This window comes from Hyla sarda, chromosome 3 (assembly GCF_029499605.1).
Source record: "Hyla sarda isolate aHylSar1 chromosome 3, aHylSar1.hap1, whole genome shotgun sequence".
Lineage (NCBI taxonomy): Eukaryota > Metazoa > Chordata > Amphibia > Anura > Hylidae > Hyla > Hyla sarda.
This window is the reverse complement of record NC_079191.1, coordinates 47,419,208-47,444,824: the sequence shown is the minus strand read 5'-3', so window position 1 is coordinate 47,444,824 and position 25,617 is coordinate 47,419,208. Positions and strand designations below refer to the sequence as shown.

At 45.0% G+C, this 25,617-nt stretch overlaps 1 protein-coding gene across 3 annotated transcripts in view; it reads left to right on the top strand.

The window, feature by feature from the left end:
* Positions 1-25,617, top strand: part of MBOAT2 (membrane bound O-acyltransferase domain containing 2) — a 226,817-nt gene that overhangs the window by 69,920 nt on the left and 131,280 nt on the right. For all 3 annotated transcript variants that reach the window (XM_056564137.1, XM_056564139.1, XM_056564138.1), the window contains exon 3: positions 283-360. In XM_056564137.1, coding sequence (XP_056420112.1) covers positions 283-360 — 78 coding nt within the window. The remainder of the gene's footprint in view (positions 1-282; positions 361-25,617) is intronic.

Sequence of the window (25,617 nt, the reverse complement as noted above, 5' to 3'; positions counted from 1 at the left end):
GGATAAAACACTTTTCCGGCAGTATCTTCCTTTCCCAAGAACAAAAGGATGGGGAAGATGAAATTCAACATGCCCAATACTTTTCTGCCCCAACATCTGTTTTTGGGGAAGAGTCAGAAGGCTCCTATTCACATTAGATGTCTAATCCTGCTTAGGCTCTTCTCGCTTCCCATCAGTTATGTAATGTGTACGTTCAGCATTAGCCTTCAAAGACGTTGCACATATGGTATGATACAAGGGAGCCGTGCATTGACAGTAACCTAATGTCTTTCATTTTCTCAGGTATGCCTTACATTTTATTGTGCAAAGCAGTATCTCCTATTTCATCATGGCCGTGGTAGGCGTGGAACATATGCACAAGTAAGATATTCAGATGTTTACTTACTTTTTTGCATTTTAATACTGGATCATCTATGGTATGTGATGGTTGTTGGGAGCAATAAGGAAATGCATCTGCCGGTACGTGGGCTGTTAACGTTATTGATCTGTCTTATTAATAAATGTGCACACCACGCTAGAATACAGACATGCTTAGGTTTGTGGTAGTCTTTATTGTCTCCCATGACTGTAGCTCGGCACTAGACCAGTCTTTCCCAATCAGACTGCCTCCAGTGGTTGCAAAACTACAACTCCCCACATGCCCGGACAGCCTTTGGCTGTCCGGGCATGCAGGGAGTTGTAGTTTTGCAACCACTGTAAGGACCCTGGTTGGCAAACAGTGCTCTAGTGCATCGCATAGGCAACATACAGTGTGTATACAAAAAGGCGTACCCAAAGTATGGATTGGTGACTCTCTTTTGGTTTACATACCTAATTGAAAATGTACTTGGGGTGCGCTAAAATAAAAAAAAATAAAAAAGACTACGATGTTTCGTAGCACCTGGTCTGACCTTTCCCTGTCCCCGCTGCTTCCTTCTTCCTGTGACATGTTATCTACAGCTAAAGGGGATTGAGGCAGATTAGTATGGTTTGTTTGTTTTTTTATTATTGATTAGCTGCCCAATATGAAGCACACAGTTACCCAAAAATTGTGAAAATAACATAGAGGACCTTTTATAGTATGGATAGGGTGAACAGACCATGTACTCAACGATATCAGAGTTTAAAAAGATATGCAAATTAGGCTTTGGAGCCTACTGGGCCTTCCCCTCGGCTGCTAACGTCCAGCACAGTTCAGCCGCTTTGACAATTAGTCCCACCCCTCTTTGCGCTGGTCACCTCCTCTATCTCCGTGATTGACAGCTACTAGGCTGTACTGTAATCTCCGCCTTTCCCCTGTAATCTAGCAGCCGAGGGGAATGCCCAACGGGCTCCAAAGCCTGATTTGTAGATCTTTTTAAACTCTGATAACTCAAAGCTAAAGGAGTCAGAGTAAAAAAGCCCTAAATAGAAATTTCCTTATTTTATACCCTAAAAACCTGATGGCATGTCCACTTTAAATACAGTATTGTATTGATTCATAATATAGTTCCCATAAACTATTGTGGGCCTATACTGTACCTTTGTGTCTTTCCAATTTTGGGTTCATGTAGAGTCCTTGAGAAAATTAAATCATAACATGTTCTATTCTATGCCAGAGGTGTTATCCCCATGATGCTTTGTTCCAATGGATCTATAATATAGTAATGCAGTGACCCCCATGTGTTAGTGTATAGGGTCCATGCACATGACAAAACTGTGCACAAGCCTTTGCACATTCCTTCCCTATTGTCTGTACATTATGTGACCATAATGTTTCCCGACCTTCAGGAATTCCAATAGACATGATTGATAGGTAGGATTTCTTAATAATCTGTGGGACGGCCTGGCTCCAATTTACAGATGAAGTTGGTTAGTAGCTTCCTATTGAATTGAAGCATGACGCATTTAATCTGTTCTCCAGCAGTGGTCTTCAGAGATTTTACTAAAAGACAAGTCGATAATATTCTGTAGATATAAAGAATGTGATATTGAATAACTCATCCAATGAATTGGCTCGAGCTGACTGGATTGGAAACTGTAGCAAAAAACACATGTTATGAGTGGGATAAAGGTGGACAGAGTATTGTATATTGAGAAAAAGAAAAAAAAAGTTTGTACTTTCAGCTCACCATTTGCCAGAATATAAAGGGAGAAGATGTCCATTTGCAGGAAACAAGAAACAAGAGCCAAGAGCCAAGCCATATCCTTGGTTGATACAATCCAATACGAAAAGACAGGGGTTCCAACTCCACCAAAAAATAGTTAAAAATAGGTAACTTTAATTCATATCATATTAAAAAAATGATGAAAGGAAAACACACATAACAAAAAAGTGCTCTAGTGAGTTAAAAACCCACGTCAACTGACGCGTTTCGAACAAATATGTTCTTAATCACGGCATAATTAAGAACATATTTGTTCGAAACGTGTCGGTGGACGTGGGTTTTTAACTCAATAGAGCACTTCTTTGTTATGTGTGTTTTCCTTTCATAATTTTTTTTAATATGACATGAATTAAGGTTACCTATTTTTTACTATTTTGTGGTGGAGCTGGAACCCCTGTCCTTTCGTATTGGATAGTATTGTACGAGTGGGATTATAATCTTCTGAACTTTCTGGGAATAGGAAGCTCCATAGAGAAGTATTGACTTTCTGTGAAGCTTTGACTTTATTTGCAACTTGCAGACAACTTTTAAAGAATATAGAAGCTGTATAGCAGTATTCATCTCACCTCCGAGTCCCGTAGTGCACGGACTGGTGCGGACTACACCAACGCACAAGCTAGGAACAAAGAACAATGTCCAGCGCTACTCCCGTTACAGCGATGCTGTTTTATTTCATCATACACCACAGGTATATAGACAAAGTAGACACAGGTGACGCGTTTCGGCTCGTAAGTGAGCCTTAGTCATACCTAATAACTAAGGCCCACTTACGGGCCGAAACGCGTCACCTGTGTCTACTTTGTCTATGTGCCTGGGGTGTATGATGAAATAAAACAGCATCGCTTTAACGGGAGTAGCGCTGGACATTGTTCTTTGCTCCTAACTTTTAACTAATGTATCCAGGATTTTTATTTGGATTTATTTATTGCTTGAATGACACCCTCACATATAGTAGAGATGAGAAGAGTGAAGCACTGTGGTTGGTGCACAGTTATTCTCATTTAACAACCAAATACATTGGTGTATAGGTATCAGTCACATCTTGGACTTGTAACCTGAAAGGCTCCAAAAGCCCCTCTGCCATGTCCTGGAGACACCATTTTTAGGCCCTGGGCACATAATGGATCTTTCCCATTGGAAAAATCTGCGTATCTGATGTACAAATCTAAGGGGGGGATATCCTTGGATTTTTACTCAGTTTGCAGCAACTTGTGCAGTGGTTTTGACATGGACTAGCCTTATTCAAAGGGGCAAATTCACAACCTTGGGGGAGATTTATCAAAACCTGTCCAGAGAAAAAGTTGCTGAGTTACCCATAGCAACCAATCAGATCGCTTCTTTCATTTTTTAGAGGCCTTTTCAAAAATGAAAGAAGCAATATGACTGGTTGCTTTGGGCAACTCGGCGTCTTTTCTTCTGGGAAGGTTTTGATAAACTCCCCCCTTGTGCACACATAGATTCCACACAAAATATGTGTTTAAAGGGGTATTCCGGGCCAAAACATGTCTGATCACAGGGGGGCCGCCGCTGGGCTCCCCCGCGATCTCCCTGGAGCACTCGTATAGACATGAATGGAGGGGGCGTGGCGTGACGTCGCGTCCCCAGTCCCGGAAACCAAGAGGTTTCCAAAACTGAAGATGCAGCCCCGCAAAGAATGCAGGTGCTGCAGGGAGATCGCGTGGGGGGTGTGTGTGTGGGGGGGGGGGGGGGTGCCAGCAGCGGGCCCCCTGCGATCAGACATCTTATCTCCTATCCTTTGCATAGAGGATAAGATGTTTTTGCCCGGAATACCCCTTTATAAACATTGCGTGCATGAGACTCTATAAACAGTACATAACAGAAAAAGGGCCCAGTTAGGGCGCATTTACACTACTGAGTCTCTGCTCAGAGATATTCTGGGCAAGGATTCTGTCTGCTGCGGCACGCAGCAGTTGGTGCGCTAGGACCACCCTCCATAGAGGCCAATGCATTTCCAGACGGATTCCTCAAAAGAATGAACATTGTTGGAGATTTATCAAAACCTGTCCAGAGACAAAGTTGCCGAGTTGCCCATAGCAACCAATCAGATCGCTTCTTTCATTTTTTTAGAGGCCTTTTCAAAAATGAAAGTAGCAATCTGATTGGTTGCTATGGGCAACTCAGCAACTTTTCCTTTGGATAGGTTTTGATAAATCTCCCCCATTGTATGTCATTTAAATTCTACGGCTCTGTGCACGCTGCAGAGTTTTCTGCCATCGAAATTCTGCAGTGTGCACAGTGCAGCAGAATGCCATTGAAAACAATAGGAGGCTTTTGCACCAGCATCTCCACTCGTGAATGCATCCTCATATGTTTTGTACTGTGGTCCCAGAGCTTCAAGGTACATGTATGGTTAGACCTGAGATGGTTGGACCTTTTAAAAAAAAAAAAATACATGGTGGAATACCTTAGAAAGACGGTGCATAGCTGATACACTATACGAGAGAGGTGTTGACTATAACAACAACCAGGACAACAGTGCATCTTGGTGCATCTTGGATTCTTTGGTTTTAGGGTGCATTCCCACGTGGCGTATTTTGCTGCGTATTTGCTGCGTATTTTCCTACCCATTGACTTCAACAGGGAAAATAAAATACGCAGCAGCGAATACGCCGTGTGGGAACGTACCCTTAGACTGTATTCTGGACCAGTGTTCCAGAACCACGCAGAATATGTAAAACAAGGTAAATTGGTTCTGGTAGAATGGCGCGTTTTGATGGTTTCTATGTTCTCGTCTGAACAAACCATTAAGCGGCATCAGTAAAATAACCTGATTTATACAGGAGCTGGATATCCTTGTAGTAACGCGATCTGCTGACAACACTGTGAGCATTGTCAAAGGTTCCAGTACGAAGCTTCATCCGGGAGGATTATTCGCCGCTCATTGTCAGCTGCAACTACCCATGACTGGCGAATCTGCCAACCTGCATGCCCCATTTCCCACACTTGATTAAGCAGTATGACAAGGCCCATTAGAGATCTGTACGCTTCTTTATTTCACTTCAATACTTAACCGTCTACCTGCAGCCACGTGAACTTTTAACCTGTTAAGGATCTTACAGCAGAAAAGAAAAGCAGGGAAAGCTCTTTCCGTGTACGATGTTACCACCTAACACAGTGTTCCTGTACCAGGGGGACTTTGGCTGCTGCAAAACTACAACTCCCAGCATGCCCGGACAGCCGAAGGCTGTCCGGGCATGCTGGGAGTTGCAGTTTTGCAACAGCCAAAGGCACCTTGGTGCAGAAACACTGAGCTTACATATTGTTTGGTAATGATTTCAGTTTTTTATTTATTTGTTTATTTAATTACCGTATTTATCGGCGTATAACACGCACTTTTTAGGCTAAAATTTTTAGCCTAAAGTCTGTGTGCGTGTTATACGCCGATACACTCCCAGGAAAGGCAGGGGGAGAGAGGCCGTCGCTGCCCGCTTCTCTCCCCCTGCCTTTCCTGGGGTCTAGGGCGCTGCTGTCGGCCCTTCTCACCCCCTGGTTATCGGCGCCGCTGCCCGTTCTGTCCCCCTGACTATCTGTGCCGGCGCCGATAGCCAGGGGGAGAGAAGCGGCGCCGACAGCCAGGGGGAGAGAAGGGGCAGCGGCACCCATTGCCGGCGCCGCTGCCCCGTTGCCTCCCCCCATCCCCGGTGGCATAATTACCTTGGTCGGGTCCGCGCTGCTCCAGGCCTCCGTCGTGCGTCCCCGGCGTCGTTGCTATGCGCTGAACAGCGCGGCGCATGACGTCAGTGCGCCGCGCCGTGCATAGCAACGACGCTGGGGACGCACAACGGAGGCCTGCAGCAGCGCGGACCCGACTCAGGTAATTATGCCACCGGGGATGGGGGGAGGCAACGGGGCAGCGGCGCCGGCAATGGGTGCCGCTGCCCCTTCTCTCCCCCTGGCTGTCGGCGCCGCTTCTCTCCCCCTGGCTTTTTTTACCCAAATATCCTTGGTAAAATGAGGGTGCGTGTTATAGGCCGGTGCGTGGTATACCCCGATAAATACGGTATTTTTTTTACGTCTTTATTTATTCTATAATTTTTTATCTATTTATTTAATTAATTAAAATTCGCCTGAATTTTTCATGAAAAAAAAACAAAACAAAAACTGTATCATATGGTAATAATTTGTGGATTTTATTTATTTATTCGTTTATTTAGTATTTATTCATTCATAAATTTTTTATTGAATTAATAAATGTATTTACGTATTTATTTAATTAGCTAATTAATTGTCTTATTTATTTATTAATTTATTTATTGAATTTGTTTATTTATTTATTTATTTAAAAGAAAGATTAAAAAAGGAAAAAAAGAAACGTGTATTTTATTTATTCATTCATTTTTTATTTCATTAATAAATGTATTTGTTTATGTAATTGTTGAATTTACTAATTAATTGTCTTATTTATGTATTCATTTCTTTCTTGAATCTATCTATTTATTTACTTATTTATTTAAAAGGTAAATGTGGAGAGAAATATGACAGCGCAGCACTCAGCCTTAATAGTGGTTTATTCAGATCAAACGGTGCACATAAAGTGATGATCCACAGTACAGTAGGTTCCGGGGGGGGGGGGGGGGGGGGAGAACAGGAAAGAGGACTCAAGGGAGTCCCTGCAGCAACGTTTCGCGGTAAAAACCGCTTGGTCACGCCAGATGCAGAGATCAAGCAGATCTCAAAGTGTTCTTCCATGCTTAACGATGCTCCGATTCTCTTGCCTTTTATTTAAGCTCCAAGCTTCCGTGTTCAGAACGCTGCAGTGCTGGCCCTGAGATCGTGGGGGTTCCAGCCACTGGGATAGGGAATAAGATATCTTGGGGCGGAGTACCCCTTTAAATTTGGCGCATCAACGTTTTTGTGACTATTTGTGAGACTTTTTGTCCTGAAGCGATTTTTGACAAACTAGCTTCCTTGAATGAGTTTGCCTTTTGACTTTGCAGCGGCAGTGAATACATCTTGTGCGACTTTTCTCCAAATGTCGCAAACATTGTCGCAGAGGGCTGCAAATGTGACGAACCAATACCAGCAATCTTTTCACTTACAAAACTTGCTAACAACAACATCACAGAAATAAAAATCCCATACATGTGCACGTGTACCAAATTTATCATCCTCCGTGCCACATTTTGATAAATTTGGCGCACTTACAGCATTGTAAGTATAGACTTGAAGCTATTGCACCATCACACGCCCCACATTTTCTCATTCTTCTATTTTGCTTCATTTTCCTCTGTTCCTTACTATGTAAACCTGTCATGACTGATCCTATCCTTGGTTCATGTGTAAATGGTATTACTTACGGTGAAATGTTCCGTGAAAATTGGAAATTGGCAATCGCTGCAATTCATCTATATTTTATAGCATGATAATTATCATTACCTAAAAGATGAATTGCTGTGTAGGGAAATGGTATAGGAGGGTGAGGAATGAGACCGCTTTGGGAGTGAATTATGGCCTTTACTCAAAATGAGTCTCAGTTGCAGGAGCTGAGTAGTAGTCACCCCGGTACAATATCATGATTGTTCAAAAATACATTGATTTACAGCATAAGCAAAGGGGTAATGCATCATAAGAGGCATAGAGAACATTAAGAACATAGTTTTGCCTCTGTATAAATCATTAGTCAGACCACATATGGAATATTGTGCAGAATTTTGTGCACCTGTATATAAGAAGGACATTGCTGAACCAGAGCAGGTGCAGAGGAGGGCAACCAAGGTAATAAGGGACTAGATGGATTACTGTACCGAGACAGGTTATCAAATGTGGGGTTAAGTTTGGGAAAAAAGCTAAGGCCATATTTCCACATTGATCTTAAGCTGTCATTGTACTGTATAACAAAACAGCCATTCTTTTCAGCCCAAATTTTTGGGCTTTTTTTTTTTTTCTGTGCTGTTTTTGTAATTTACTTACCTTGCCCAGCTCCAGTGCCACCGATCCTCTTTCAGGCAGATGACAGTGTTGCTTATTATATTGACAACAGCCCTACATGTTACAGGGCCCTTTGTCACTGTGCAGTTAAGGAGGAGGTGTGAGTTCCGGGCCAATCAGCTTTCACGCCAGTGCTCACGCCTCCCAAAGTTAAGAAATTTGAACTGTGCAATATTTCAGTCCTAAGCCCATGATATGGGTTTTTACCCTACACTAACATTGCTGTGCCTCATGCATTCTGTTACCTGACCTGATTTATCCTGACCTCTGCTTGTGACCTGACTTTGCCTTTGCTTGCTGACTTTGTACTTTGCTGCTCTCTAGGTTTTACCCTCGCTTGTCCTGACTCTGCCTCTAAGTTTGTACTTTATCTGCCCATGTGCTAACCTGGCCTGTCTGACTGTTTAGGGTGGATCATCCAAGTAGGAATGGACAGTAGTCAGAGTGAGCACTAGTCTGCACTGACTCTTACTGGACATCACAGTTATTTGCTAAATTTTTCCTCTGTATTTCAACTGTGCTTCAGTAAAAATGAAGCACATTTAGGTTTATCGAAGCCGGACCGGTAGCAGCAATCTCTGGGCCAGCTTCCATTCAGGAAGGGGTTTTCTTAATGAGATACAGCCCTTTAGATATGATGTGTTTCAGGAATTTCCAGTATGCCTGATGATCTGACATTTCAGTCATGTTAACATATTTCCAGGGAATCCCTTTGATTGCTTTGACATCCCTTACTTCTGGTTGTCATACCCCATCAGTGTAAAATACAACATAAGTAACCTTTAAGATCAGATCGGCTAATGTGTAGATAGAAGATAGAAGACATATTTTTTAAAAACAGTTAGCAAATGTACTTGATGTTCAGCATCTTCTGTAAACCAGGAAATCATCAAGTGTGTTGAACTCAAATGGCATCAGGAACTTGTTCTCTTCTATTTGTCAAGCTTCAAAGAACATCAGCAGAGAAAAGCTTTCTTGAAATGCAGATTAATAGTGTACATGGTATAAACTGTATGGGGGACATGTATAAAAGATTTTACCCCTGTTTTGTGTGTATTTTTGCGCAAGCACTTTTTTTGCGCAATTTTTTTGCGCACATTTTGGTAGAGCATGTCCTCCAGATGTGGCTGAATCAGGGTACCTTGGAGTGACATCTATAGTACGCATGGATTTATTAACTGCGTACTTTTTTTTTACACCCAAAATTTTGCTGCAAGAGCTGTTTTTTTCCGCAAATATAAGCCATCTTGGACTTAACGTAGCAAGATGCTCTAAATCATCGATTCTATTTTCCAAAGAGTGGATTTAGGAGATTACTATAGTTACCCGCAATTTATGAAGCTCATTGCACTTGATTGATAAATTTAGTTCTTCTGCGCATAATTTAGAATTCGGGAAAAGGGGTAAACTGCTTCTACCATACACAAATAATGATACATGTCCCCCTATGTGCACAAATCATAGACCTATATGTCTTCTGTCATGTAAGGCAGGGATAAGATAAAGCCCTGGTTTGGAAAAATTCATTTCCTACTGGGGGTGGAAAAAGTGGAAAAATATACTTACCTAGCACAGGTCTCCTGTCCCCCACTCCTCTTCTTGCTTCCAAAATGAGCGCTTGAGGCAGAACCTGCCGGCTCAGCCAATCACTGGCCGCAGCGATGTCCCAGCAGGTCCTGGTCTGATACTTGTCTTAGAAGCAGGAAAACAGAAGACTGCGGGACTGGTCCCACAGAGCCAAACTGCATACGCCTTTCCGTTCCCTAGATATGAGGCTTTACAGTGTGACAATTTAGTCAATCAGTCAGGTGGGCGGGAACTTTATTGTAATAATTGGAGTGAATATCAGGTGATGGGCAGGATTATACAGTCAGAGTATAAATGTTGTAGATTAAGGGGCATGTATAATACACCCCCCCTGACTGTATAATCCAACCCATTACCTGATAGTTAAGTTGACGCCCATCTGACTATTCCCTGAATTGTCAGACAAACCATAAACCCTCATATCTCAGGAATGGAAAGTTGTATCAAGAAACTGTAAAGAGGTGTGTGATCAGGGCATCCTATTCTATTTAATGATAATACAGTCTAATTTCCTCTTTCATCCTCTTTAATGGGGTACTCCGGTGGATTTTTTTTTTTTAAATCAACTGGTGCCAGAAAGTTAAGCAGATTTGTAAATTACTTCTATTAAAAAATCTTTACCCTTCCAGTACTTATTAGCTGCTGTATGCTCCAGAGAAAATTTGTTTCTTTTTGAATTTCTTTTGTCTCTGCTGACACCTAATGACCATATCAGGAACCGTTCAGAGCAGGAGAAAATCCCCATTGTAAACCTATGCTGCTCTGGGCAGTTCCTGACATGGACAGAGGTGTCAGCAGAGAGCACTGTTGACAAGACAAAAGAAATCCAAATAGAAAAGAATTTCCTCTGTAGCATACAGCTGCTAAAAAGTACTGGAAGAGTAAAGATTTTTTTTAACAGAAGTCATTTACAAATCTTTTTAACTTTCTGGCACCAGTAGATTTAAAAAAAAAATGTTTTTCCACCGTAGTGCCCCTTTAATGCTGTGAATACCATATGACAGTGCTACACAAATATCGGGCAGTAGAAGTGTGCCTGAATCAGAGACATACAGATGATCACCTACTGTTAGACATGTATTGAGAGGAGGCCGCTTCAGGCCATGGTGGATGAATACTGAACTTACAGATTTATGGATCACCAAGTAAGGTTTGATGATACGAGCCTCAACCCCTGAGGCCCTGTATACTCTGCTATCAAAAAGTCACAATGAACTAAAGTGTTCTTTGGAGAGGATTACACGTTTATAGAAGCGGTCTTTAATGGAAATAGAATAAAATTCACTTCCCTGACGCTGCAGACGCCACCAGGGTGAAGGTTACAGCAGGATTTATTTGAATGTGAATATAAACATAAAACATTCAGACCCCGGTGTGACGCATACTAAGCAGTCCGCTGATCACTGTGCAGGAGCTGGAGCTATACAGTGGAGATGTCATGTCTGCTGATCATATTCTTACATTAAACGGATGACTGGACTGGCAGAAATCCAATAGGGTAGAGACACTGCACAGCCACAGCAGAGGTTGGTAGATGAAGCAGAGGTGAGTTTGTTTGGCACATACCAATATCACCATTTATTTTTCATAGGACTGCCAATAGACCTCTTGCATTATTATAACCCGGGGAGTTATCAACCACTATGCTGTCCTAAATATTTAAATTACTTATTCATCTCTGCTGTATTTATGCTACTTAAAGAGGATCTGTTAGCTGCATATGCAGTCCTATGTAAGGGAAGGATATTACAGCTACAGGAACCAAAATTTCTCAAAATTTTTTACGCTGCGAATCCGCCGACTATGGACCCTACAGTGTGCTTCCATCTGTGCCTGCTTATAGCTGCTACGAGCAGACACGCTGTGACGTTCAAGTCGCGGCGCCAATGCACAGTATACTCGCGCACATTGCGGCTGCTCTCGGCCTAGATCAGGGAGCAGGGGGAGCGCCATGATGTGTGTGAGTACACTGCGCATGAGTGCGGTGACTCGCACATTGCACTGTGTGAACATACCCTTAAGCAAATAGAAGTGTTGAAAGAATAAAGCAAGGGTGGGGGGTTTTGTCTGAAGTTCCATGCAAGTCAATTTGACTTCCTGTACATCTCCTGATCGCGATACTCTCCAGCTGCAGAGATTGCCCAGGAGTTTTAAGCATCCTGATGACTGTCCAGTAGAAAGGTGCAGAGAATAGTTAATGCGAGGATGGCATAGGAGAAATATGAGGAGGAGATATGAGGTTGGTATGTGAGGCTGTGATGTGAGGCCAGGATATGAGGCAAATGTATGAGGTCAAGATATGGGGACAGAATATGAGGACAGGATATAAGTAAGGGATATGAGGACGATATATGAGTATAGGATATGAAATCTCAAGACTATTAAGGCATTCAGGAGAGAAATGTGCTGCCTAGTGTAAGGAAGCTATGTCTCGTAAGCATGTCATGGGTTCTTTAACAGGATAGTGACCCAAAACACTCAGCTAAAAATGCCCAAGGATGGCTAACAGCAAAACATTGGACAACTGTGAAGTGGCCTCTATTAGCCCTGATCTAAATCATATTGTGCATCTCTGGAAGGGGATTCTTTCTAACACTTTTTATACAATAGGTTTCCTTATCTAATTCCAAAAAAGCCAGAGAAAACTCACAGTGAAAAAAAAATGCTGAAAGAATATATGAAGCATTGGATATATCACTGATCTATGGATCGGAAGCTGTTTTACCGACTCTTTTATAAAAGCTCTGAGTTGGCTAAAATACATGCGGTCTGGAGAAGACACCTTGACCCTGAGACAGCTGGAGCAAGATCTTATGAGGAGTGGGCCAAGATACCTGCCTTCTGGAGAAGACACCTTCACACCGGAGACAGCTGGAGCAGGATCTTATGAGGAGTGGGCCAAGATACCTGCCGTCTGGAGAAGACACCCTCACACCTGAGACAGCTGGAGCAGGATCTTATGAGGAGTGGACCAAGATACCTGCAGTCTGGAGAAGACACCCTCACACCTGAGACAGCTGGAGCAGGATCTTATGAGGAGTGGGCCAAGATATCTGCAGTCTGGAGAAGACACCTTCACACCTGAGACATCTGGAGCAGGATCTTATGAGGAGTGGGCCAAGATACCTGCAGTCTGGAGAAGACACCTTCACACTGGAGACATCTGGAGCAGGATCTTATGAGGAGTGGGCCAAGATACCTGCAGTCTGGAGAAGACACCTTCTCCCTGAGACAGCTGGAGCAGGATCTTATGAGGAGTGGGCCAAGACACCGGCAGTCTGGAGGAAGACACCTTCACACCTGAGACAGCTGGAGCAGGATATTATGAGGAGTGGAGCCAAGATAACTGCAGTTTGGAGAAGACACCATCACCCCTGAGACAGCTGGAGCAGGATCTAATGAGGAGTGGGCCAAGATACCTGCAGTCTGGAGAAGACACCTTCACACCTGAGACAGCTGGAGCAGGATCTTATGAGGAGTGGAGCCAAGATACCTGCAGTGTGGAGAAGACACCATCACCCCTGAGACAGCTGGAGCAGGATCTTATGAGGAGTTGGCCAAAATACCTGCAGTCTGGAGAAGACACCTTCACACCTGAGACAGCTGGAGCAGTATCTAATGAGGAGTGGAGCCAAGATACCTGCAGTCTGGAGAAGACACCTTCACACCTGAGACAGCTGGAACAGGATCTTATGAGGAGTGGACCAAGATACCTGCAGTCTGGAGAAGATACCTTCACACCTGAGACAGCTGGAGCAGGATCTTATGAGGAGTGGGCCAAGATACCTGCAGTCTGGAGAAGACAGCTTCACACCTGAGACAGCTGGAGCAGGATCTTATGAGGAGAGGGCCAAGATACTTGCAGTCTGGAGAAGACACCTTCACACCTGAGACATCTGGAGCAGGATCTTATGAGGAGAGGGCCAAGATACCTGCAGTCTGGAGAAGACACCTTCACACCTGAGACATCTGGAGCAGGATCTTATGAGGAGTAGGCCAAGATACCTGCCGTCTGGAGAGGACACCTTCACACCTGAGACATCTGGAGCAGGATCTTATGAGGAGTGGGCCAAGATACCTGCCGTCTGGAGAAGATACCTTCACACCTGAGACATCTGGAGCAGGATCTTATGAGGAGTGGGCCAAGATACCTGCAGTCTGGAGAAGACACCTTCACACCTGAGACAGCTGGAGCAGTATCTTATGAGGAGTGGACCAAGATACCTGCAGTCTGGAGAAGACGCCATCACACCTGAGACAGCTGGAGCAGTATCTTATGAGGAGTGGGCCAAGATACCTGCAGTCTGGAGAAGACACCGTCACACCTGAGACAGCTGGAGCAGTATCTTATGAGGAGTGGAGCCAAAATACCTGCTGTCTGGAGAATACGCCATCACACCTGAGACAGCTGGAGCAGGATCTTATGAGGAGTGGGCCAAGATATCTGCAGTCTGGAGAAGACACCTTCACACCTGAGACAGCTGGAGCAGGATCTTATGAGGAGTGGGCCAATATACCTGCAGTCTGAAGAAGACACCTTCACACCTGAGACCGCTGGAGCAGGATATTATGAGGTGTGGGCCAAGATACCTGCCGTCTGGAGACGACACCTTCACACCTGAGACATCTGGAGCAGGATCTTATGAGGAGTGGACCAAGATACCTGCAGTCTGGAGAAGACAGCTTCACACCTGAGACAGCTGGAGCAGGATCTTATGAGGAGTGGAGCCAAAATACCTGCCGTCTGGAGAAGATACCTTCACACCTGAGACAGCTGGAGCAGGATCTGATGAGGAGTGGAGCCAAGATACCTGCAGTCTGGAGAAGACTCCTTCACACCTGAGACAGCTGGAGCAGGATCTTATGAGGAGTGGAGCCAAGATACCTGGACACAAGTGCAGAAGTCTTATTGAGAGTTACAGAAATCACAATATTGCAGAGACTGCCTCAAAAGGTTGTGCAACAAAATATTAACTTCATGAAACCAACATTTTTGTCCAGGACAGTTTCATTATTTTGTTTTTTCAATTCTGTTGAACCACAGTTGTGAAGCTATGTCTGATTTTAATCAGATAATTTCAGTACATTTTTATTAATTATTACTTTTGTCAGTTTCAAGTTTACTCAGGAAGCATCGTGGATGCCATCAAATACATGCACCAAATTGTGGTGTTTTTGTTGTGTGTTTGGAATCAGAAGCAGCATGCTATGAGTATGGTTTCTTTTTGCCAATTTTTATACCATAGGTTTCTTTATATTACCACAAAAAAGCCAGAGAAAACTTACAGTGAAAAAAGAAAAACAATGCTGAAAGAAAAGTATATGAATATATGAATTGTCACGATCCCGGCTGGTAGGAGGTGGATCCTCTGTGCCAGAGAGGGATTGGCGTGGACCGTGCTAGTGGACCGGTTCTAAGGCACTACTGGTGTTCACCAGAGCCCGCCGCAAAGCGGGATGGTCTTGCTGCGGCGGTAGTGACCAGGTCGTATCCACTAGCAACGGCTCAACCTCTCTGACTGCTGAAGATAGGCGCGGTACAAGGGAGTAGACAGAAGCAAGGTCGGACGTAGCAGAAGGTCGGGGCAGGCAGCAAGAATCGTAGTCAATAAGGCAAGCAGGAGGTCAAGTACACGGTATGGATAAACACAGTAACGCTTTCACTAGGCTCTAAGGCAACAAGATCCGGCAGGGGAGTGCAGGGGCAGAGATCAGATATAGTCTGGGAGCAGGTGGGAGCCAATTAAGCTAATTGGGCCAGGCACCAATCATTGGTGCACTGGCCCTTTAAGTCTCAGGGAGCTGGCGCGCGCGCGCCCTAGAGAGCGGAGCCGCGCGCGCCAGCACATGACAGAAGGGGACCGGGACGGGTAAGTGACCTGGGATGCGATTCGCGAGCGGGCGCGTCCCGCTGTGCGAATCGCATCCCCGACGGCCATGACAGTGCAGCGCTCCCGGTCAGCGGGACCGACCGGGGCGCTGCGGAGAGAGAGACGCCGTAAGCGCTCCGGGGAGGAGCGGGGACCCGGAGCGCTAGGCGTAACATGAATCATTGGATATATCACTAATCTACGAATGGTTTTACTGCACTCTTTATATAAGTTTTGTTAATAGCATTATATAAGCAGTCCAGACTGATACATGTGATCTCCTCTTCATCCCTGGTTCAGATGCAGTTTCCTGAATTTACAGTAAAATGAAGAAGACATTTTATTTTTGTCTAATCAGCACAAGAAGAAACAGAGATAAATCACAATCAGCCGTTCCGGATGTGAGCGCAGAAGACCAAATCTGCCTTCCAAATCACCAACCAAATGCAGATTAGAGCTGAATAAGCAAAGACAGCGCTGTGACGTGTGTTGCGCCAGCACATGTTCTGCTATCTACTCTCTCAGCAGTTAACAGATTACGGGTCATTTCAGCTGTACGAAGGTTCTGTAATGAACTTGCATACTGGGAACTCTTGTAAAGTGAGCAGTTTAATCTCATTTACATTGGCAACATTAAGCCTTAAAATTAAAGGGGTAGTCCAGTGATGAAAAACTTATCCCCTATCCTAAGGATAGGGGATAAGTTTGAGATCGCGGGGGGTCCGACCACTGGGGCCCCCTGCGATCTCTCTGTACGGGGGCCAGGCTCTCCGGCCAGATAGCGGGTGTCAACCTCCGCACGAAGCCGCCTCAATACATCTCTATGTCAGAGCCGGAGATTGCTGAAGGATAGGGGATAAGTTGTTCACCACTGGGTCACCACTGGACTACTCCTTTAAGGAAAGACAAATGAGAACATATCACGTTTCCTAGTAAGGGCATTATCAATATGGGGTGCGAATGAATTAGTCACACCTGGGTCCTAGTGCTCGATTGGTCTTCTCCCCATGAGAGGACTCCAACTTTGTCACTGACATAGTTAAAAGGGGGGGGGGGGGGGCAATTTCAGATTCTTCATTGGTTCCCTGTTGCCTCAATTACACCTCTGATCCTAACCCATATTAGCCTTGTTATAGCCATCTCTAATACATAAAGACTGTTCTCAATCCAGTATTGCCATTTATATCCCTACTAAGACCATTCAACCGTAGGCTTGCATTAGGGATCGACCAATATCGTTTTTTTAGGGCCGATACCGATACTGATAATCGGTGGAGGTTAGGGCCGATAACTTATACCGATATTCCGGTATAAGTTATCGGCTATTTATCCCCCTGCGACACCACTGCAGGTCATTGATTTAAAGTGGGCGCTTTAAATCAATGCACTGCAGTGGCTTTTGTGGTACCATAGGCCGCCGCCGCCACCCGCTTCTCTCCCCCTGCCTGTCCGGGGGTCCTGAGACCTATCACCGCCACCGCTCCCTCTGCCGCGCCGCACCGCACCGCGCCTAGGGGTGCCTCCAGCTGTTGCAAAACTACTACTCCCAGCCGTTGGCTGTCCGGGCATGCTGGGAGTTGTAGTTTTGCAACAGCTGGAGGGCCTACTGTAGGTATAGTATATTATACAGATCCCTGTCCATCCCAGAACCCTGACTCACCTTCCCAGTTGCTGCAGGGACCGTCCAGGGAGGGTGGTCCGGGCCATCCATCCTTCCTGTAGTGACCGGCGGCATTCAGGGTGGAGGGGCGGTAGGGGGCGCTGCGGGGGGGGCGGGGCATTATCGGCTTATCGGCAAGGTAATTGCCAATACGGATAATGCCCAAAATCGTGATATTGGCCATACCGATAATCGGTCGATCCCTAGCTTGCATGCAAGTTTGCTTTTGACAGAATGGCCCAGGTGTAATGAAATTGTCTAAGGTTAGGTTCACACTGTGGAATTTCCTCCTGCAATTCTGCTTTGAAATTGCAGGCAGAAATTCCGCTGACTAAAATGCCCTGTATAGTGAATGGTTTTCTGTTCACAAATTCACACTTCGGAATTTGTGAAGCGGAATTTGTGAACGGAAAATCCGCTTGGAAATTTCCGCCTGAAGAATGGCATTGCTCATTCTTCAGGCGGAAATACTGGCAGAACACATTGCAGTCTATTGGAGACTGCAGTGTCCGCACGGTCCTAGCTCCGACTGATTCAGTCAGCGCTGGCTGCTCTCAGAATCTACGGGCGGAAATTTTCTGCCCAGAGATTCTGCAGTGTGAACCTAGCCTAGGCAGTGCAAACTTAGTTTAGACCAGTGGTTTCCAACCAGGGTGCTTTCAGTTGTGGCAAAACTACTAGTCAAAGGCAACATGGGTCATGTGACTAAAAACCGCAACGTCACACTGCAGTGATTACTCTGCATTGCACATAAGGATAGTGAATCGGGTGACGTTGCAACCCACAAATGGCTATGATAGAGATCTAGCAGTCTCAATAAAGCCTTCTAGGATGGAAATCTGGGGACTCCTGGGTTGTGATCTCAACCATTTCTGGGTCACAGTGTGATGCCATTCACTTACCTTAACAGCATTCTACATAGTTCAACAAAGAAATCGTCATGAATCAGTTGTGTCTGTCTCTGCTTCTACCAGTAGCTTTAACCCCTCCTGTTCTTAGCGTCTGCTTTGCTCATTGCCTTGACAATGCCCAGGTCTACCAGAAGATGGGGAAGATAAGCCAATAGTATTCAGCTTTGCCATCTACTCCTTCCCAGGCTGGGCTATTTAAACCCCAGTTAGTCGTTTAATCCTTAGATGTTATAAAAGTGTATTCCTTGACTCTGTCTTTGTATCTTTGAACTCCTGTGTACCTATGTTTTTTTTTTTATTTTGGCTTAGTGGCCTGACTATTCTCTGCCTGCTGATTTTTTACCTCTCTGCTATCTTGGTTGTGAACTGGCCTGCCTGACTTTGCTTTGTCTTTTTCTGTTTGTCAGTTTGCTGTTGCCTGTTTTCTGTTCCGCGGTTTGTGCTTTGGTTGTCCTGAGCTGTTCCCTGTATAAGGGCAGGGTATAACAATGGCAGAATAATAAAACAAAACACAGTGCAGAGGTGTCCTGCACTTATCCAGTATAGGGACTGTCTTCCAGTTGGGGTGTCTCGCTTAGGGCAAATTGTCAAGTAGGCAGGCAATGATGCTGTGCTAAAATCTTCATGTAGCCTTTGCATTAATTTGCTTTCTTTAGTCCAAAACGTGACAACACAATTTCGGAACAATGTATGCAGTCACACATAAGCCACATCCTCTGTCTACTAAGCCATACCCCAAATTCATAATAAATGTGTTGCAAGTCACATCCCATTAAAAAATGTTCCTTTTTGGTGGATTACGCCAAAAGATTGAGCATGTTTGATTTTCTGGCCAAAAGCCAATTCCTCCAAAGTGTGACCTAAGCAGCAAAATCCCATTGGAATTATCAGCAGGCTGATGCAAGCGGATTTCATGCGAAAAACTCCATAGTGTGAACATACCCTTATTCTAGCACATTTGCATTGGTGAGTGCCCCAGTGCGAGTCTGCCATCTTCTGGTCCCCGCAAGGCACATATAGCCCTTAGCTGCCCTTACATATTGGGGAATAGTTGTAGTGTTTTGTTATCTGCTCAACGTGAAAGACAGTATGATTTATGTTTCCGAAAAGGATCTATATATCATCTGTGTGGCATTTATAAACTATTCCACTTATATATCAGCCTTTGTGTTGCTGTTCATGCAAGACATTATAACTTCTTTTCCTTTGTATTACTTTATTCTCATCTTTATACGTCTATATATAGACAGCTAATACTCAAGCACTGGGATTAATAAATAGCGATCATACCGGGCTGGAGAGCACTTTGTACCATATAAATAGAGCGACACTATTAGATTATGACTTGGGTATCCAATTTTTTGCGCTGTCATTTTATTGGCACAGGATCTGCTGGCACGGACTGCTGCTTCTGGAGTGCTACCTGACCGCACGCCAAGCTAGGAGGCAGAGTGCCATGGCAGTATTGTCTCTCTTTATTACCACCATTAAGCCATCAATTAGGCATAAAATTCTCAATAGGTGTTAACTGCATTGGTTAAAAAAAACTTTGAATATTTATGTCAGTAGTCTGAACACTGTGTTCAGCATAATGTATTTTTTTCATTTCAACATGATGTTAGTAACATCTATCCAAAGAATGAGATGGCACTCTTCCAAACAGTAAACTTGTGTTTATTTGGATAACATTGTCCGGTCACAAACACCACATGGCCGAAGGGCCGTTTCTCGCAAAGGATAGGGGATAAGATGTCAGATCGCCGGGGTCCCGCCGCTGGGGACCCTCGCAATATAGCAAGCAGTACCCACCTGTAACTGCTTCCGGAAGCGCTGGAGGTTCTCTGGCTAATTCCTCCCGACCACGTGGACGGAAGATCGTGACGTCACGACTCCGCCCCCGTGTGACGCCTTTAATGTTAACTGGCAATTTGCCTTCATAATGTTAAGATAGGTGAACACCAACTTTCTCCGAGCGCTGCCATCCATCGCTCAGTAAGGAAAGACGTTACTCATGCACCTGCTGTCAGTGAGAAAAAACGCTCAGGTCTCCACGCTCGTTCAGGCCGAGCGGTCCCAATTCATCTGTCCTAAGTATTAGCTCTGTTTCTTTCTGCAATAATCGTTTATGCATTTCCCCTCCACCTGTTTGTATTTTCTCAACTGGAAGTCTAGAAAGCATAAGGGTGGGAACGCCCTAATCTTCTCTTTTGTTGTTATGGACATTCTTCATATGATCAATCACCCGCGGACATCCCCATCCTGTTTGTAAGGACCTGAGGTGTTCACGGATGCGCATTTGAAGAGGTCTTATAGTTTTTCCGATGTAATATCATCCGCATGTGCAGATTAACCCCTTAAGGACGAAAGGCGTACCTGTATGCCCCCGTTTCAGAGTCCTTAAGGACTGAGCGCTTAGGGAATTTCGATCCCCACCGCTAGCCGGTCGGGGACTGGACCGGGATGCCTGGTAAAATTATTCAGCAGGCAACCAGGCACATCGCCGAGGGGGGTCCTGAGGGTCCTGAGGACCCCCCCCCCCATGTCGGCAATCGCTGCAAATTCGGCGATTCAGGGTCATACGGGTCTCCGGTGACCCAGAGATTAATGGGGGATCTGGGCTGTTCGAGACACCCACAATCACCCTGAAGAGATAGGAGTGAGGTGGCAGGGGTGCCACCCCTCCTATCCCTGCTATTGGTCGGTCATAAGCGACCAGCCAATAGAAGATTGGGGGCGAGGGGAGGTTAAAGTTCGGTTCCTCCGCTGTGCCCACCCACTGTATTCCGGGCAGAACTGGGGAACCGGCGGTGACCGATGCCGGAGGTCACTTACCTGCGGCGATCGGCGACGAGCGGCTATGATGTGGCGCTCCCTGGTGCAGCGATCCTACGGAAGCCGGTGAGTTATACAGTGGTCTCTAAACTATAGCCCTCCAGATGTTGCAAAACTACAACTCCCAGCATTCCCAGACAGTTGTTTGGGCATGCTGGGATTTGTAGCTTTGCAACATCTGGAGGGCCACAGTTTGGAGATCACTGTGCGGTGGTTTCTAAACTGTGGTCCTCTAATTCTTGCAAAACTAGAACTACCAGCATGCACGAACAGCAAATGGCTGTCTCGCCATGCTGGGAGTTGTAGTTGCGTACCTCCAGCTGTTGTATAACTACATCTCCCAGCATGCCCTTTGGAGATCAGTTTATGCTGGGAGTTGTAGTTTTGCAACAGCTGGAGGCACACTGGTTGGAAAATACTGAGTTAGGTAACAGAACCTAACTGAAGGTTTTCCAACCTGTGTGCCTCCAGATGTTGCAAAAGTACAACTCCCAGCATGCACGGTCTGTCAGTATATGCTGGGAGTTGTAGTTTTGCAACAGCTGGAGGTTGCCCCCCCCCCCCCCAGTGTAAGGGGGTGTATATATAGTGTTTTAACCATCACTTTGTGTTAGTGTAGTGTAGTGTTTTTAAGGTACATTCACACGGGCGGGTTTACAGTGAGTTTCTTGCTTCAAGTTTGAGCTCCGGCAAATTTTCCGCCGCAGCTCAAACTCCTAGCAGGAAACTCACCGTAAACCCCCACCAGTGTGAATGTACCTTAAAAACACTACACTACACTAACACAAAATGACGGTTAAAACACTACATATACACCCCCTTACACTTTTCCCCCCAATAAAAAGGAAAAACGTATCATACGGAAATGTTTCCAAAATGGAGCCTCCAGCTGTTGCAAAACAACAACTCCCAGCATTTCCAGACAGCCACTGACTGTCCAGGCATACTGGGAGTTTAGCAACAGCTGGAGGCACCCTGTTTGGGAATCACTGGCGTAGAATTCCCCTATGTCCACCCCTATGCAATCCCTAAATTGGTCCTCAAATGCGCATGGCACTCTCTCACTTCGGAGCCCTGTCATATTTCAAGGAAACAGTTTAGGGCCACATATGGGGAATTTCGGTACTCAGGAGCAATTGAGTTACAAATTTTGGGGGGCTTTTTCTCCTTTTACCCCTTATGAAAAGTATAAGTTGGGGTCTACACCAGCCTGTTAGTCTAAAAAAAAAAATTTACACTAACATGCTGGTGTTGCCCCATACTTTTTATTTTCACAAGAGGAAAAAGGAAAAAAGACCCCCAAAATTTGTACCCCAATTTCTCCTAAGTATGGATATACCACATATGTGGGCGTAAAATGCTCTGTGGACGCACAACAAGGCTCAGGAATGAGAGCGCACTATGTACATTTGAGGCCTAAACTGGTGATTTGCACAGGGGTGGCTGATTTTATAGCGGTTCTGACATAAACGCAAAAAAATAAATACCCACGTGTGACCCCATATTGGAAACTTCACCCCTCATGGAACATAACAAGGGGTATAGTGAGCCTTAACAACCCACAGGTGTTTAACACATTTTGTTAAAGTTGGATGGGAAAATGAAAAAAAATTCACAAAAATGCTGGTGTTACCCAAAATGTTTGCTTTTCACAAGGGAAAATAAGAAAAGAAACCTCCCCAATTTGTAACCCCATTTCTTCTGAGTAAGAACATACCGCATATGTGGATTAAAGTGCTCTGCGGGTGAACTACAATGCTCAGAAGAGAAGGAGCGCCATTGGGCTCTTGGATAGAAAATTTGTCCGGAATTGAAGGCCATGTGTGTTTACAAAGCCCCCATAGTGACAGAACAATGGACCCCCCCCCCCACACACATGTGACCCCATTTTGGAAACTACACCCTTCACAGAATGAAATAAGGGGTACAGTGAGCATTTACGCCTCACAGGTGTCTGACAGATTTTTGTAACCGTGGTCCGTGAAAATGAAAAATGTAATGTAATGTTCCAAAGATCTGTCAAACGCCAGTGGGGTGTAAATGCTCACTGCAGCCCTTATTAAATTCTGTGAGGGGTGTAGTTTCCAAAATGGGGTCACATGTGGGGGGGTCCACGGTTCTGGCACCATGGGGGGCTTTGTAAATGCTCATTGCCCCTGACTTCCATTGCAAACAAATTCTTGTGATTGCCCTGGGGGAGTTGTCTCTCTATCCAATTTTTCTTGGAGGTTTTTTAAACGCCCCTTAACAAGGATGTCCTGTATGTCTTTGGTCTTACGGAACGCAATTGATGGTTTACCTATGTTTTCCATACTAAGAACATCATCATTCTGTAATAAATGACAGTTTTTATGTATGGCTGTTTTTATAGTGTGTTCCATAGGGCAAAAGCAAATGAAAAAAACAAGTCTTTTACTGCTTTCACTGTCAGTTTAATGGGGTTCTAATTCAGAAAATGCGATTTTCCTTCACTTTTTCCATTTTTTTGAAAGTAACTGATTAAGGGGGATCACTCTTACTTTTTCCAATGCCTTATTTAATTCATTTTCTGGGTAACATCTGCATCTCAACCTACACCATAACTCATGTGCTTGTAACTCAAATATTTGGTTGCAGAAATTAATGCTTTGCAACTGGACAAACTGTCCAAAGGGCAATGAACATTTTACGTGTAAAGGGTGATAGCTATCATATTGTAATAAACTATTCATCGCCGTAGGCTTTCGATAACCTTCCATTTCCAACTTGTTATTGTGGACCACTAGCTTGGTGTCTAAATGTCTAATTTATCCAAGAGCATCCCAAAATCTTACGAGAAGCGAAAATGTAGCATTAAAACGGCTGTCCCAAAAGGACAACATTATTGTGAAACCGGCCGACAAAGCATTATCCAGAGAATACTATTTAAAAGAAGCATCCGGTCAGCTACAGGACACTAGCACCTATGTAAAATGAAGCAAAGCCCCCCACCATGGAATATCAGAATAAAGTTCGGTCTTTACTACGTAGAAGGGTGGAACAAAAGGTTTTCTCCAAGAGATTGGCAAAAAAGTTATTCATAGACCATCCGATATGACCATATTGGTACTGGATCCCTAAGATCCATAAGGATAGTGTTATGCCGAACACTTCGGGTCCCTGCTCCTCCCCGGAGCGCTCACGGCGTTCTCCTCTCTGCAGCGCCCCGGTCAAACCCGCTGACCTGGAGTGCTGCACTGTCTCTGCTGGCGGGGATGCAATCCGAGTAGCGGGACGCGCCCGCCCGCCGGTCGCATCCCAATCCACTCACGTGTCCCATTCCCCGGCTGTCACGTCCCGGCGCGCGCGGCCCCGCTCTCTAGGGCGCGTGTGCGCCGGCTCTCTGAGATTTAAAGGGCCAGTGCACCACTAATTGGTGCCTGGCCCAATCAGTGTCAATCACTTCCATTGATATAAAAACCCACTTCCCCTTCCTGTCCCTGCCGGATCTTGTTGCCTTAGTGCCCTGAGAAAGCGTTTAGTGTGTTCCCAAGCCTGTGTACCCAGACCTTCTGCTGTGGCCCCTGACTACGTATCTTGCTGCCTGCCCTGACCTTCTGCTATGTCCGACCTTGCTCTTGCCTTGTCCCTGTGTACCGCACCTGTCTCAGCTGTCAGTGGGGTTGAGTAGCTATCGGGTGGAACGACCTGGGGGTTACCTGCCGCTGCAAGTCCATCCCGCTTTGCAGCGGGCTCTGGTGGAAACCAGTAACCCCTTAGATTCCGTTCCCCTGGTACGGCCCATGCCATCACCTCACTGACACAGAGGATCCACGTCCAGTGTCCTCGCTGCATACCAGTCCGGATCCTGACAGATAGTAAGTTCCCTCCAGGCCGGCCCATTGTTGCAGGCAGGGGTTCAGTTACGGAACCACTGTCACAATATCTGGACTGGGTATTAAGACCACTACTTACCAATATCCCATCATATTTATGTGATACTAAACATCTATTGAACATACTGGAGGAATTTTGCTGGCAGGAAGGTTTTACTCTGGCAAGTATCGAAGTCGAGAACCTATACACCCGCATCCCGCAGGATGTGGATGCACAGGCTTTACAACATCGTATGAGCACCTTGCCCCAATACACACATGTTAATTACATATGTGAAATGTTATTCTTTGTGTTGAGCCACAACGTATTTCAGTTCAATAGTCAGTGGTATACCCAGTCAGGCGGAACTGTGATGGGGACCCCTGTGGCCCCAGTTTTTCGCAAACATATATTTGGGGGTCCTTGAGGAAAATTGAAATTGAAAACAACCCATTTGTACGCTACATACTGTAGCTTTATATATCCGTTACGTAGACGATATCCTAGTGATTTGGTCAGGGAATATGGATAAATTTTCTGAATTCATAAGGTATATGAACAACAATACCAAGAACATGGTGTTTACAAGTAAATATGGTGGTGACGAAATTGAGTTTTTAGACACCAAGCTAGTGGTCTACAATAACAAGTTGGAAATAGAAGATATTAGATATGATAGCTATCCCCCTTTACACGTAAAATGTTCATTGCCCTTTGGACAGTTTGTCCAGTTGCGAAGGATTAATTCCTGCGACCAAATATTTACAAGCACGAGTTATGGTGTAGGTTGAGACGCAGAGGTTACCCAGAAAATGAATTAAATAAAGCGTTGGAAAAAGTAAGAGCGA